Source organism: Tarenaya hassleriana, unplaced genomic scaffold, assembly GCF_000463585.1.
Source record: "Tarenaya hassleriana unplaced genomic scaffold, ASM46358v1 Cleome1, whole genome shotgun sequence".
Lineage (NCBI taxonomy): Eukaryota > Viridiplantae > Streptophyta > Magnoliopsida > Brassicales > Cleomaceae > Tarenaya > Tarenaya hassleriana.
This window is the reverse complement of record NW_010960187.1, coordinates 2,529,295-2,545,765: the sequence shown is the minus strand read 5'-3', so window position 1 is coordinate 2,545,765 and position 16,471 is coordinate 2,529,295. Positions and strand designations below refer to the sequence as shown.

The 16,471-nt window shown below is 34.5% G+C and overlaps 3 protein-coding genes across 4 annotated transcripts in view; 1 reads left to right on the top strand and 2 right to left on the bottom strand.

Moving 5' to 3' along the window:
- Positions 1–3,391: 3,391 nt before the first annotated feature.
- Positions 3,392–6,456, bottom strand: LOC104806564 (putative Myb family transcription factor At1g14600). The gene is made up of 6 exons (XM_010531534.2): positions 6,006–6,456; positions 5,839–5,915; positions 5,664–5,703; positions 5,107–5,200; positions 4,688–4,820; positions 3,392–3,747 (listed from the first exon to the last, which is right to left on the bottom strand). The coding sequence occupies exons 1-6, from the start codon at positions 6,133–6,135 to the stop codon at positions 3,523–3,525; spliced, it is 699 nt and encodes a 232-aa protein (XP_010529836.1). The 5' UTR covers positions 6,136–6,456; the 3' UTR covers positions 3,392–3,522.
- A 6,338-nt stretch (positions 6,457–12,794) lies between these two features.
- On the top strand, positions 12,795–15,207 carry LOC104806552 (protein TIFY 10A-like). Of its 2 annotated transcripts, XM_010531522.2 has the most exons (6): positions 12,795–13,181; positions 13,633–13,813; positions 13,903–14,156; positions 14,262–14,319; positions 14,432–14,564; positions 14,995–15,207. In XM_010531522.2, exons 1-5 carry the CDS (start codon positions 13,025–13,027, stop codon positions 14,541–14,543), a joined length of 762 nt encoding a protein of 253 aa, XP_010529824.1. In that variant the 5' UTR covers positions 12,795–13,024; the 3' UTR covers positions 14,544–14,564; positions 14,995–15,207. The 2 variants fall into 2 exon arrangements, with proteins under 2 accessions (XP_010529824.1, XP_010529816.1); XM_010531514.2 differs by lacking the exon at positions 14,995–15,207 and having other exon boundaries at positions 12,796–13,181; positions 14,432–14,809.
- A 298-nt stretch (positions 15,208–15,505) lies between these two features.
- Positions 15,506–16,471, bottom strand: part of LOC104806547 (auxin response factor 19) — a 5,715-nt gene continuing 4,749 nt past the window's right edge. Inside the window, exons 12-14 of the mRNA XM_010531500.2 lie at positions 16,353–16,471; positions 16,047–16,237; positions 15,506–15,889 (exon numbers count right to left, since the gene is read on the bottom strand). Of these exons, the coding sequence (XP_010529802.1) occupies positions 15,709–15,889; positions 16,047–16,237; positions 16,353–16,471 (491 nt within the window). The 3' untranslated portion in view covers positions 15,506–15,708. The remainder of the gene's footprint in view (positions 15,890–16,046; positions 16,238–16,352) is intronic.

The following is a 16,471-nucleotide window of genomic DNA, read 5'->3' as shown; positions in this document are numbered from 1 at the left end:
GGTTTGCAAAATATTACACGAATGTGAAATTACGTACGCAACCGAAATATAATGAATGTGGATTATTTTTTTTGTGGTGGATAAAGGTGTATTATGCATTACAAGATTACAAGAGGTAAAACTAGTCAGTAATTAATTAACAATTACTCTTCGATATACGGATTGGATATACGAATGTTTAAGGTATCCAAATCAATATTCATGGATCTCGGATATTTGGTTTTTAATATCCGTTTTCGATTTTATTGGCTTTTCCAACCGGAATCCCCATAACTAAAATTTTAAAACTTGGACCGTTTCATTAAAGAGCACAATTAAATACTAATACAAACCCAAATTCATCCAAATGCAAAATCTAAAATCAACTACAGAGTCAAATTTATCCAGATACAACCCCTAACCTAAATTCAACATATATCAATCCAAATTCAAACATAAAATCCATCCAATAACATATATATCGTATTTATAAGAATATTTTATCTATGTACCTTATCCGCGGGGTAATCATAGGTAGAGCACAAATACCAGTATCTGAATCCATTTTTACCAACAAAAAAAAAACAGTATCTGAATCCATCTCGAAATCCGAATAATTTGGATTTGCTGACCATTCACGACAACCTTAACCCTCGTCCTCGACAATCCTAACAGTATGCGCTCTAGCCGAGAAACCCTTTTGTAGTTATATATATATAATGGATCTCGGACTGTCTCGCGGCATACTCAGCTAGGTTCTGGGACGGGGCAAACGTTCAGTTAGCCGAGAAATCTTGAAACGAGACGAGGGACTTGCTGAGACATGGACGTGGTCAAGATTCGAGGGTCAAAAGCATCTGGGTCACTCCGAGTTTCATTCATGACATTTTTGTTACTAAGTTTTGGGACATGAGATTGTATATACCAAATAATTTTGGGAAAATAAACTACTTGTCCCTCTAACAGTGAAATCCTTATTAGATGAAATTTCTAACTCTATCTTGTTTACACAATTTTTAATATGTTTTTTCGGTTGAAAAAAAAAACTTAAAGATTGCTTCAAAATAACCTTGTTATTGATACGTGGGCCAAATTAATGATCTTCCCCTGAATTTTGGAAAAACAAAAACGTTGGCATTTTGACAAAAGTTCCTCCATCAAAAGAAGGGTATGATTATAATTAAATTTTGCATTATATTTTTATTTTCGAAGTTTGGAAAACAAAAAGTCAATTCGCCAAGTGAGCTTACTTTTGGGTCATTTGTGTCAAATTTTAGAAATCATATGAAATTATATTAATTTCTTATTATTCATTTTGCAATAATTAAGCCGATCGTGTTGTGAATAATAAGCGATAAGCAATATTTAATTTAATTTTTTTTTATGTAGATATCATGGGAACCTTGGGAATTTAAGGATCAATACTTCTGATTTCTCTCTCGCTCTTGAAAAACAGTCGCATTTATTCGAATAATAAATATAAATTTAACATGAACATATACGTTGGGTACTAAGGTTACACGTTGTTGTTTCGTTTTACAATATGTAAAATCGAAAGAGACAATGGATAGAAGGATCGTGCAACAGCACACGACCTTTGGTGGTTCATAAAACTATTAACAATTATTCAAAATTAGAACAATAATTAAAAGGGTAATCTCTAAAAAGAAGAACAATGATAATACTATTATATGGAAATAAAGTTTTTTTTGGTAAAATATATGGAAATAAAGTTGGTGACTACTTGTTTGCTTATAACAAAAAAAAAAAAACCCTCACTAAATCCAAACAAAAAAACAAAAAACAATTTCATGTTGGCACCACTTTTGATTATAGGAAAGGGAAAATTAATTTAATTAAACAATAATCACGCTTGATTAATTAAGTAGTATTTGTTTTCTTGGTGCAGAATTCCCCGGCATCCACACTTTTAATCCGACTCCAATTCCACTTGAAAAGTTTCTTGTCTTTTTGTCAATTTAATTTTCCCCCCATCTTTTAATAAAATAAGTGAGTGGGCATTTTCTGAAGTTGACTTTTTTTTCATTATTATATCGCTATTTTAAAATTTTATAAAATGTCTCTGCCTGGTTAGTCAATAACCAATTGATAGTTCAAAAGCCGGTTAGGTCATTTTGCCTGTCGGAGTCAGATATGGCCTAAATATTCAAATCACTTTGTCGATGCACAAATTTAACCGCCAGGATATCTGGTTGGAGAAAATTCCGAATTTTAAAAAAGAGAAAAACCCAAAAAATACACTTCTTCGTGAAAAAAAAATATATACCAAATCTTAAAATGATTAGAATAATACAGCAATTCATGGCATGTCACGTCAATGTTGTTTTACCAAACAATCTTGCGACAGAAAATGTTTAGAATTGAACCGGTTTCACCGGTTCACATCCGGTATATTAGCCGATGAAAACCCCAATTTAACCTCAACATTAAAACCGATTTAGGGTATTTTCATTTCTCTCCCCAAATCGATTTAGGGCATCTTGGGTCGACGATACGAACTCCCTGTGCCACCGACAGCTTCATGGCTTAGTCGAGAACACCAGATTCCCACGAACGTCACCTCAGCCCCAGGCACTCCTCCTTGGCTTCTTGGTGTAGTGATTTGCAACAACAAGAAGAAATGATCAAACCTCCACTAGAGAATCCGTCAACATAGTTAAGAAAGCAGTTGAAAATGACAAGAAATCATGGCATGAAACAGTCCCAAGTTCGGTGCAAGGAATTTTAAAGACAAGGTGTTTGTTGTTCCATGTTATGTTGTGTATTAGTACAAAAAGACAGTTTTGACCCCGAGTTTGAGGCCTATATAAGCAGAGATACACCGCAAGAATCTGCAACGACATGAAGAACTGAAGAGGGGGGAGTATGCATTTTCAAGTCAAGGGGTCTCGGGTTTGTACAAGAACAGATTCGGGATTCGGTTAATACGAAAGACTTGGGTTCTTGTGGAGAGATGAAGAGAATGTTTTGTATTCAATCTCGGTTCTTGAACTCTCTGGTTCAGATTTAGTGAACTCAAATCCCTGCACGAGACGTAGGCTTACTCGATTACGATGTTCTGTACTCGTTGTTGATCGAACAAAACATGCAGAGCGTGTGTGTTCGTTTACAGTTGTTTATGTTCCTCATCGAACCCAAATCAATCCTAACCTGAGGATTTAGATAAACCCTGAGAGGAATCAAATCAGAGACAGCATTAGATTACTTGTTCTGTGGAACTCTTGACTCTGTTTGAGATGTTTCGGATTCTGACAGGGGAAGATAACACAGGCGAGGGGAAGAGATTTAGCGCACGTGCGTTATTCTTTGTTTGTGGAATTCAGACAAGGAAAAGAGATTCCAAACAAGAGCGTCTTGTTGGATTTTGTTAAGAAGGATTTGGGCATTGGGGTTGGGATTAAGAATGTTTTGTATTGCCATAAACATACTTGAAAGTAGTTCGGGGTAAATGTCTCAGGGAGCATATATTATACAAACGGCATGAAAACATGTCCAAAGCACAAAACTTGCCGGAGTGGTGTTTCAGCAGCCGGAGAGAGCTATGGAGAGATCCAAGTTGATGTAGCGATGACGATGACACGGTGACTCGGGGGGCGGAGAGCCGCGTTTGAAAAGAGAGGTCGAAGCCGAGGAAACGGCGCTTGTCTCGCTCGTCGAATAACAATTGCTTCCATGCGTGTACGGACCTCGCAGCGACAGTGACAGCCCCTCTCCGATGGCTGCTTCCTCCTCTTCTTTCTCCGGCATCTGTTGAAAAGAAACGGGACAGAGATCTGTCGGTTTAGACGGATTCATCGTTCGTTTCTCACGGATCGATATCACGTACAAGACTCGTAATCTTGATCATATCCGAACCGAGAAAGATGCAGGATGTGAAACCCTCGAACAAGATTCAAAATCTTGATCATATTCGAACCGGGAAGGAAAAAGGCAGAATCCAATTTCACGAGATTGAAATCTACGATTCCGATTAATCAAACGAAAAAGAACTCGTGTGAATCGAAGCTATGAGGCGAAAGAAATGCAATAATATCATTTAACCCCACACGAATACCAACCGACGGATTTTAAAATAAATAAAAAAAAACTCGAAACGAGGTAATGCCTAAAAGTTCAACTCCCTACTTCGTTTAGGGTCATCAGAAGATTTCAATACCAAAGTAGTGATGATGCGTAAAAAAGGCAGAAAAAAGTGAATACACATATACACACACGTGTGTATGTATATGTGTATGTGAAGTGATGACGTAAGCAAAGGATACAGAAGGCAGGAGAATATGAAGATTCCATAAATACTATTACCTGCTTCGACAGTCTACGTAGAAGGAAAATAAAAAGGAGCTCTCAATTTATTTTTTTCTCCTCACACTCAACCTAAAGCCCTTAAAGCTGACACCAACAATTTCCCCTTCGGACATTGATCCACCCAAAGGGGAATGGAGCTTTGATTTAACTCATTTATTCAGTGAATAAAGAGGAGCATCAAGAGATTCGGGATGTAAACCCTTTCAATTACCCTAAAAAAATACAGATTTTTCTATCAGTGTAGCTAATTTATTTGGTAATTGTCCAAAAGATTCATGCCCTCTTGAGATGGATTTCAAAGATAAAAACTTTAAAAAAGGGACGATGGATTAACACTTTGAAAAGAGCATGAAATACGGCAACATGTGTGTGTATTCATTACCTTGAGGAGATTAAAAGGAGGAGGAGCATCAATATTCTCTTTTCCGTACGACTGATTCTGATTCTGATTCTGATTCTTCCTCTGGTGTTCTTCTTCTACACTCCACATTCTTTTCCTCTCTGCTCCTCTCGCTCTGACAAACATACCCAAAAACACCAAACTCAAATATGTTTACATGTACGCGATCTGAACATAAATTTCCTGGTTCTTGTGTGAACATCGTTAGATTCGGTCTGAGCCGGTTTAGCTCGGTTTACTTTGCTTGGGCACACAAATAACACAGGAGAAAACTTCCTTGACCCACAGTGAATTCCCTCTCGAACTCAGTAATCATGTGAAAATACCATATATATATATATATACGGTCCATGCATCCGTGCATGCATATTGGGGAAAAAACTATGATATTGACGTCGGACCTCTTGCGAATGGAAGAGTGGAGGCCGATGGAATACAAGGATGAATGATCAACGACACACCCATCGTACTCTTCCGTAAATTGCCTCCTCTGATCTGTTCAAATACAAATATCAGCCATAAGAAAAGGTTAAATTTGTAAACCCTTTTTCTGGGCATTGTATGAATTTCATGAAAGATTCTAATATTGGGATGACTTGCGAAAAGATTCCTTCAACATGTTCTCTCATCTTGTTTAGGCATTATATATATATATGTATTCTCTGTAGAGTCCCATTAAATGAAGATGTTCACTTTCCAAAAGCTACGTTAAGATGCGAGTTTCACGTAGACTTTGGAAAAGAACTATTTGATGAAAGTATAATAAGCAGTTCCGTTCCGCCTTAAATGACAAAAATAATGAAAATCTCGAGTTTGTGATATTTTTTTTCAAATAAAAAATTGGGAATACAATACTAAAAATACAAACTTTTGTATCTTTTTTTTTATATAAGCTTTGTCTCGGTAGTTACAACAAGATCAATGTGCAAACGCTAGCTAGGGTTACGATTCGAAGTACCTTGTCTGCAACCCAAATCACTCTTCATGCTTCTGTACATCTGAAAACACACACACAGAGAGAGAGAGAGAGAGAGAGAGAGAGAGAGATCCGTGTCAAAGAAATGAAAGGTCGAAGAAACAGTATCTGATTCATCAAAAGAAAATCAAAGAAGGTGGAAAAAAAACCTAGGTACCTGAAGATGGCTTTTGACATGAGAAATGGTGAGCCCTTTCACGTCCATCAACTGGAGAACTAGCTTGGGCGTAGCTTCTGCTCATCAAGAACATGACAAATCAAGAACACACACGAAAAAGGAAATGATCAAAGGAGGAAACCAGATCGATCGAGAGAGAGAGAGACTGTGTTGTCCGCCGAGTCGCTCGATGGCAAGAACGAAGCAGTGGTGAAGCTCGGGAGTCCATCTAAGCCGTGGAACCTTCGACCTCACGTATTGTCTCACGGCTCCGTTACTTCTTCCACAGCTCACCATTGTTTCTCTTCACCTGATGATTCTTGCTTCTTTTTTTTTTTGTTTCAGTTTCTCCGGCCAAACTTGAAGAGACTTCTAAAAAAAACCCTTTTTGTATTTTCCAAAAGAACACTTCGTTCACACCTCTCCGAATCGAAAGCTCTGGCTCGTGTTATAGAATAATTATATATGGAGATCGTGTGTGTGTATATATATATTCATAAAGGGTGATAATATATCTGATGGTTTTAGAGAGAGAGAGAGATCACGAGAGAGGAGAAGCTGAAAATTCCTTAAAGAGTACTCATAACACCTGCCTTCTGCCATTGCCCTCTCTCCATTTTCTACATAGGATTAATACTCTCTGACATTTTCTACAAAAGCAACAACATATTTTAATTAATTTTTTTAAAAAAAAAATTACAAAATTATATGAGCGAAAAGGTCAGAAAATCTCTTCACGAGGCTCTCTCTCTCTCTCTCTGTTACGTGCCAAGACAAAAAGAGATGAAGCAATGGAATCATTGCGTTGTCTACAAGAATACAATTTTAAAGACACCCCCATCTGCCTTTGGTTTTTTTTTTTTTTTTTTTTCACGACGTGAAAAATTTAGGAGGTTGACGTCGTCAATGATGACAGAGGGAAAGTCCTCCGTATAATTATTTCTATTTATTTCGTGTGTTTTTTTTTTTGGAGTTTATTGAGTTGATAATATTAAAATATAATAATTATTGACTTATTCCATTGACAGCGGACTTCACTGTTTAAAGAAGGGGACACGCTTTTGACTGTACTGCCCAAACGGGGGTTTCCTTTGTGATGACATTTCTGCCCCTCCCTTTTTTGGGAAACTGCGATTTCGTCTCTCTTACCCCCCTATATATTTTGTTCTCCACTTTTTTCATAAAATAATTTATAAATTTTTTAAAAAAATTATCTAATTAAAATTCACATGAATCATGTTAATTCGGCATCATAAAAATATTTTTTATCATGCAGATTTTAAACATCTTTTGAAATTTCTTTATTTTGATTAAACAAAAAAATAAAGATTCCCAAAATACTATTACATGTGAAAAAAGAGTGAACAAAATAAAATTTGGATATGTGAGAAATATTGTATAATTAATTATACATTTGTACATATATATATATATATATATATATATATATGATATTGCGGTCTGCGGCATAAGCGTACTATTATTATAAATACTCGGAGACAACAATCACATGTAATTCATAGAAATGATGTCTTATAATGGAAATTCAAAGCAGTTATTTCGCGTACTTTCCATGTTTATATGGACAAGCACATCAATGAGAAATTACAAAGACGGTCCAACCGAAACGTAGACTTATTTACACGAAAAACTGCATGCAAAATAATATTCAACGGCATTCAAAATTAATATATATATTAAATAAGTTCTTTAGCATACGCGACTTATTCGCATGTACTTTTCTAATGCCCGGTGTAAATAAGTAACATCTTCATTTTCCTCCGATAATTGCCGAAAATATTTCTTTTTTCAAAAACATTTACTTTTAAAAAATCATTTATATTAAATTAACATTAATAAATAATGAAAAAATAATTAGTAGATGCAGCTATTATTAATAATACCAATTGCAAATTGGGTGAAAAGCAAAGGAATTATCTGTTGTCCCCAGCGTCTAGGGATACGAGCTCCTTGTTTGTACGTACTCTCTCACGCGCATTAACTCTCTCCTTGTATATATATATATATATATATTTATTTATTTATTATTTGCTGCATTTAAATTTATAATTTAATTCCTAAAAAAATAATCTTTGTTTCCAATTGTAATTCCTAACCAAATGGATACGATGATCATCTTCGGCACATGTATTATATTTTCTTCTTTTTATAAATATATTTTAAAGGTGACGTGATATGCTAGGGTGGCTATGTTCGTCTTGAATATAGAAGTTTTAAATTACATTAAATTTCTCGATACGTGAAATTGAATTAAATTAGAAAATTGTTTAATCTAAAACCAAAGAGAAATTTATACAAATAAAAATAAAAAAGTTCAAAACATACGTGAAAGAGTTACAAAAAAACAGAAGAAGAAGAAGAAGAAAAAATTGTTTGAAAACAAAAATAAATTTGAAGTAAATTTTAAAAGGATTAAAGAAATGAAATAATGTTGCAAAAGGAAATGTCTGTAGTTGTAATTTATATATAAAAATAACAAAAAATTAAGTGAATCCATATTTTTTAATTTAAATTTGAATAGAATACCTTAACAATAAAAATAATAATATTTATACAATTTTGAATAAATTTATTTTTTAAAAAATAATGAAGTGAAATATAATATAATAAAAATAGAAAATATTCTATCTGGTTGTAAATATATGTTCTACATTGACGGATTTTATGCAAAATTGGATTATTAATTGTTAATAATATTTCGTGAAGACAACTAGATATAATGAGTCAACTCTTTCAGATTGACAAGATTTCTGATTGGTACATAACGTTACAGGTCAAGGAGCTCTTCGGGAGATTTCATTTCACGCACGCCTTTGTATTTCTTTTCCTTTTTTCTTATAAAGTTCATTTTGTTTTTATTTTTAAAATATTTAGCATTTTTTTCCCTTTTTCTAACATATAGTGTTTCTTTAATAAATTTGATGTATTTATTATACATATTTATGGAAAAAAAATACATAAATTACGCTGGTAACCGATTTTGCAGCAATGTTTGGAACATTAAAATGATAACCGAAGGCAGATCTTATAAGGGTGGTCGGTATTTATTTAAATACAATAAAACAAACTTATTAATAGTATAATTGAGTTCACCTTGTATTTTCTTCTGTTTTTTGTTTTGAAGCAGAGGACAACAGGAGGCTAAGTTGTAGGTTGCATTAAATGTGATCACAACGCCCATGAAATTTGATTAGAGAGAGAATAAATAAATTTAAATTTGCAGCACGCAAAAGTACAAGTTTCATATTTTCCCCTAAAATTTGCTTTTGAATAAAGGCTTCTGTTTCAATCAAAAGGTTTCCCTTCTTTTCCTAGGTTTTAAATAGGAATGATACTTTAGATTTTGTAAATTTCGATTTTATTTATTTCATATGAAATAATAAATTTTATAAAAAAGATGAAGAAATACATAGATTTTAAAACTCACATGACAAAATAGGAAAAATAATAAAATTCAGTGTTTGAAATTTGACAATATATACGTCATTTTTAATTTAAGACATGAATATATTAATTTGACAATTTCTTCCGAAGAATGTAACAAACAGAATGTAAAATTTGGTATGTTGGTAGTTAATTACAATCACTAATCACAAATTTATTAAATTATTTATAATAGAAGAAAGAAAACCGTTGCAAAAATAAAAAATAAAAAATAAAGGGAAGGGGGGGGGGGGAAGAAATGATTGCGGAAGACAGAGGAAAGGGGAATGATGGGAAAATGTCAGCGCCCCAATGGAATGATTATGAATTATACTCCCTCCCCTGCTCCTGCCCTTTGTCCCCTCTCCCGTCCAAATCTCCATTTATTACCCCCTCGTTTCTTTCTCTTTTAATTCTCAATTAAATTTCACGCGAATTTATATAAATATACCGCACACTTATATAAATCATACAAAATTTTATTATAACCCGAAATACATCATGGTATTCAATACGATATCAAACGACGTTAAAATTATTCAACGATTTCCATCATATAAATATGGTTTACCCGTCGTTATACGAAAAAATTAAAATATGTAGGATGGGGCGAATAAAAAAAAAACATATTTCCTGCTATTTTTCCAAATGGGACAAAAATCGGTTCTGTTGATACTATTCCAGGCCTGACTTGGGCTGGGCTTATTTTTGGGCTTCATATATAGATTAAAACTTCGGTGGTCCTTTTTATTTTATTTTTTATTAAATGATATTCATAATCTGATCTTTTTTGAAAAAGTTTTAAACTTTATATATTTTTTTTCCGAATTCCACGCACCATCATGTCTAAAAATGAAAATGAAAATAGTAACGAGTAAAAAACAATACACGTAAAAAAAATTTTAATAGATGACCAGTCAGCTATTTTAATTTGTTCCCTATTTTATAAAATATTTATTTTGGAAGATTATCAACATCTAAAGACTTTTAAACATTTTTATACTCAAATTTGGTTGTTATCTTTTACTGTTTTAAGCGTTCTAATATATATATATATATATATATATATATATATATACACGTATAGTGTTTTAATATATATACGTATAGACGGAGGAACCACGAAGCTTCCGAGTGCTCTACCGTAACGCTGACAACAAGATTCTGAGGGACGGGTTTACCAACATTTGATCAAATTGAAACGTGAATTATCTATTATTTTATTTAAAATAATAAATGATTTAATTCAGAATTCAAATAATCGAAATTTAAAAAAAATATGGAAACTATTACCGTTATCCCTTTATGAACATACTTGAAAAATAGTTTTTAGTTTATTTTTATGGATTAGTGGTTATCAAAACTGTTGATGATTGAAGTCTCTGAAGCAAGGAGAGGCTCTCGGTTCAATCCGATTGAAGAAACCCAAAAACAGATTGAATGGTTAAACCGGTGAGGAATTCGTGTGAACCAAACCTAAATGAAACGGTGCATTTAGGGGTAAAGAACCCAAATAACTACTAATTTGGTACACTTTTTTATAAAACCGAATAAATTGTTTTCGAATCAAACCGAAAAATACCAAACCGGATCTGCATTAAAAACAAACCAAAGCAAACCGATTAACATTCCAGTTTGGTACAATTATTATAAGATTGAATTAATCGTTCTCAAATCGAACAACATAAATACCAAAACGAAAATCTAAACACGAAATCTTGTATACTTTGGGTGATTGGTTATTTGTTTCTAAGTTGATATATTTCTATTTAAATCTTTTAAACAGATATATATTTTTTTTAATTTTTGTCTCAGAAATATAGAAATAAAAGTATCTATCTAAATTTATGAGTTAACTTTTTAATTTTCAGTAATTAAAAGAGACCTTAATATACAAACGTAATGATAATTCTACAATAATTCGGCATATAAGTGAACTTAGATTTGTTATACAAAATTAACCATTTAATATTATTTTTTTGCGATCTGCATATTTTATTTGTACTCGTGCATATCATGCCGTTATATGAGAAGGGAGCACTTAACTAACAATAGGCTGCGTGGACCTGATTGCAGCCCATTGCATGTATTTTAAAAAAAAATAACGAGTCCACCACGCGGAGTTTCAAGCAATGGTGTTCCGACACGTGTCACAAACTTGCTGGTGGAGACAACGTGCACTTGCCGCCTCGTTTTCTTTTTCTTTCTTTTTTTTTTTAAATTTATTTTTTGCAGTTTGGAAACTAGTTAACGTGATTGATGTATCACGTGGATGGGTTGTTTTGAAACGGGACCCACTGTTTCCTTTAATGGCGTTAGGGCTCACTCCGTTAAATCTTTTTACAATTATACGAAAATACCCTTGACATTTTTCTGTCCTGACCGGATTCATAGTTTATGAATATGATTGGCGAAAATATCTATTTTAATGCCTAAATTGATATGATTTTATTCTGTATGCATTTGGGGGTTTAATTTTAAAATTATTTAGATAATACAATTTTAACTAAAAATGTTGAACATTTTTGCATTTGGATTCATGAAATATTAAAATCATTTTGAAAATTTTATTACACCTCAAAATTTCAATAAATTGATTTTTAAATAAAAATAAATCATATTAAATTTTGAACTTGTAAAATAATATTTTTACAAATTTTAAAATAAATTTATCAAGCGAAATATATAAATTAATTTTTCACCATTTTTGCAACGAGATTAATTTTCAATCACAAATTAAAATCAAATCAAAGTAGATATTTTCCTTTAATATTAATTTATTTGTTAATCAAGTCAAATGTTACATCTTCTTGGGTTCCTCTAAATTCTTACATATTTTCGTTATTATTGTTTTCAATTTTTAAAATGATATTTACAAGTATCGTATCTGTTTGTCAATATCATCACATTTGACGTAATTTTATAGATGTTATTGAATATATCATTCGTCTCCTTTGTTGATTGAAATCTTTAAATTCGTTTGAATTTATCCATATTAACGAATCCAAAAAATTACAATAAGACATTTGAGTTGCACTTTGACGATCTTTATTCCGTTGACGTTGGAGTACTTCATCCATTTATTACATTTAACAAAGTCTCTACATCAATCTCCTAATTATTTTAATTTTTAACTTTTCAAAATCCATTGCTGTTTATGTTTACAACTATTGATTTTTCAAAAGAATATATATTTTTAATAAATCTTGTCTCTCTTCATTTATTATGATTCCCCAACGCAGGGGCAAAACCGTAAAACCAAACGATAAGGTGTTTGTTTGAGAGACCGCACCAACTCCTCCACCGATCGGTGGATTCGCCACGTGCGCAAATTGGAGCAGAGGGCAAAGTCGTAATTTCGGACAAATATTCCTCTCTCTCACAGCCCGAAACGTTGAATGTGGATCGAGACACACTGCCGTTTACATAAATAAACACGTTTTTCTTTAACGCGCATTTAGATATTATTTCATTATTATTCTTACCATCGCCCTAATAAAAGTCTCTCGACCAGAAAAAAAGCTTATAAGAAACCCCCCAATTTCTCCCTCGTGACAAACGCAATTTGCAGAGCCACAAAAGCAAAAAAAAGAAAAAACCCTACTTTTCATATTCTCATACAAGAAGAATCTGGAGACCAGAGGAGGTGAAGAAGCAAGGACATCGTCGGTTCGATCTTCTGTTTGTTTTGTGGGAAATCCGTTGTGCTTCAAAGTGGGTTTTTATTCGCTGTCGGTTGACGATGTCGAGTTCCGTGGAGTTGTCGGAGTTCTGTGGTCGGAGGTTGCCGGAGAAGTCGAGCTTCTCGCATAAGTTTAGTCGATTGAGTCGGTATCTGAAGGAGAACGGTACCTTCGGAGATCTGAGTTTGGAGATGACATGCAAACCCGATGTCAACGGTGAGGATTAATCTCCTTGTCTAGCTCTATTTTCCCGTTTCCGGTTTCCTTTCATTTATGCAGATTTCGATTTCCTGTTTGGATGCCGAGAAAATTGCCAGGAAAAAGGAAAAATTTTACTTCTTGGTCTTAGTTTTAAGCTCTGAATTCTGTAGGCCTCTCAAGATTCTGATTCATGTGGTGAACTTAGACAAAACGAAATCTGAGCCTTGTTGATGACATATTTATTGAACTGCAAAATTTCTGATCCCCAAATCAGTAGCTGTCTTTTGAATCTCTGATCATGTGTATGCATGCATGTTTGGAAATGATAAAAACGTGTGAATCTGGATAGTTTTTTCTTGTTGAAACTCACTTTCATACATTAGAAATGTAAGAATAAACCACGTATTAGATTGCAAAGTATGTGATGAAAGCAAGGGCGATATCTTACTGTGCATCGTAATGGCAGGAGGTTCTGTTATGTCACGGCAACCCACCACGATGAATCTGTTCCCGTGTGAAGCTCCGAGCAAGGATTCGGTGGCGGCCCAAGACATCAAAACGAAGAGTTTGTTTCCTCGGCAGCCGAGTTTTTCCTCTTCCTCCTCCTCTGCCCCCAAGGAAGATGTCTGTAAGATCACAGATTCTCAGTAAGTTGTTGTCTGTAACTGGCGGAAGAGTTATCTGATCTGAGAAGTTTACTCTTGTCTCTTGACTAATTATGTGTTTTCTTGAACAGATCTGTGATGCCGGAGTCTCAGACCGCTCAAATGACGATATTCTATGGCGGGCAAGTGATGGTGTTCAATGATTTTTCGGCTGAGAAAGCCAAGGAGGTCATGAAATTGGCGGGCAGCGGCAAGAGCCACATGGGTTTCAAGAATCAAACCGAGACTATGAGCGCCGGTCATCATTGCCCGAATCCAGTCCCTAATACCGGAAATAGCTTAACACAAGAACCATGTCAACCTTTCGCAACCCAAATTGGCTGTGGTAATCTCCCTCGGCCCTTTTTTTTCCGTTCTTGGCTTCGGGCTTTTGGGCACTATTGTAAAGGTCTAACTAACAATGAAGCTATATGTTTGATCCCTTTTACAGAACTTCCAATTGCTAGAAGAGCTTCGCTCCATCGGTTCCTGGAGAAGAGAAAAGATAGGTACGTGCTTCCGTTACCGAAATGATCCGTAACCAAAAACCTACATTCATATTCAGTCGGAAATATATAATAAGAAGGGATCAGCGCTAACCGTGTAATGCGATCGTTACAGGATCACATCAAAGGCACCTTACCAAGTAGGCGGTCCGGACGAACCTTTCGACAAGCCTTCGACCGAAGACAAGCCCTCCTGGCTCAGTTTCGCGGCTCCGAAACCTCGATAATTGTTAAAACTCAAGCGTCAGGCATGAATCTGTCTTAAATCACTCGTTTTGTCTGCTCAATTCATCGCAGAACTCATACATAAGCCTGTCTGTATGTATGTATGTAGTTTCAGTTCTCAGGTCTACATCGTTAGATATGTCTAACCTCTCTTTGGATCTCAATATTAGCTTTTTATGTAACTAAATTTTGAACGAATCGACGCTTTAATTTCATCGCCCATATGTATTTGTCTCGCCTTAATTTCAGGTTTTTTTTTACTGTTTTTTGTGTACGGATTCACAAGTGCATGTCTTAAAACTTCTAATTTTAATAACATTTTCTTCTCCATAGTTTTTTTTTTTTGTCAAATTTCATCAACATTTTGTCAAGTTTTTTTTCCTACTTTTTAAATATGCATTAAATTGTCTGAAATATAATTTCTGCTGATACGTTGATTTTCTTTTTGTTCAGATTAATATTCGGTATTACTACTCGTTGATGCGCCGCGGGCTAATCGGCCATAAAACTTGGATCCACGTTTTGTTAAATTTTGTAATTTTTTTTTAAATTAATTGATTGATGTCGCTTCTATTACAATTAACCATAATGTGGCTTTTGTGGTAGATTTTTGTAAGATCTCCATTACAATTATGCCTTCTCCACTTGGAGGTTTTTGTTGGCCCATGCAAATATATTCTTAAATTAAAGAAAGCAGACTATGGTTTAAAAAATAAACACACTTCATGATGCTCTCATTCCCCCATGCTTTTAGTGAATCCACGCTACTCGCTTTTTCACGGTTCTTGTCCTTCATTTAATCTTTCTTTTCAGTGATATCGTTATCTTTAGAAATATTAAAACATGAAAAAAAAAGAAACATTAAAACATTTAAAAAATAGTAAAAATTGTGATAAACCAAGATATTTCTTTTAAAATAAAAATAATTCGTTTTCCTCGGACATGGTTCACCAAGAGCCAGGCAGATGAGCAAAACGATGAATGCTTTGTTAGTTAACATAACCGTCTGTTATAGAAAACATCTCACAGAAACTTTGCTCCTCTCTGTCACATTCTCATTTACAGTTTACAAAAAAAAAAAAAAAAATTATATAAATTCTTTGTAAGGTTAGACAATAATAATCCCTATGCATGCAGCTTTTTTTTCGCCTTTCTATCGGTTCCGTTTTATCTGTTGAACGATGCGGCGGAAGTGTCGTCGTAGTGTACTTTCCACGCGTTCCCGCTCTCCGTGCCGCTACAAGCTTGGATCGGGACGGGGATGGCCGCAAGGTCGCCGTCCAAACTCATCTGCTGCACTTCCGCAGACGACAGTATCTTTATGTTTTGGACACAGTTCACAAATTCCCTGAAAACGTGCAAAAAGTCGATACGAGAAATGATATTAGACTCTCTTTTGAGGTTTTCATATTGAAAATCGGATAAAAAAACTGCCGTTATTAAGCTCTCGTTTCTTATTTTTCGAATAGGAAACGACTTGATCAGACGGAAAATAACAAACTTACTCCCAAGGATCATCGCCGACGAGCAAGATATCGTTCTCGTGATCTGTGTAGACGAGTTTCCAGTCAGAGGTTTGTGGATCCTCGAGCTGCCCCTCGATCCCAAACATCCGTGCAAGATCATGCCTGAGTTCGTCGTAGCCTCTGTACCTAGTCACGTCTATCGATCTTCCCACCGACCCTCGTTTTTGAACCTTCAAGGGTTAAAGCAAATATTACATTTATAATACAATGTGCCAGGCTCCAAATCTGAATATATGTAGGACCGAATCAAGATAAACATATAGACGATGGCGAAAAAGAACGAACCTTGGTGTATGTCCTCATTCGTTGAGCCTGGTTGGCCCATAAACCCGAATTCAGAATGGCGGAGTCGTTGATGCCAACGTCATTGGAGCACCCGGGTTTCAAGGGAATGTTCGGAATGC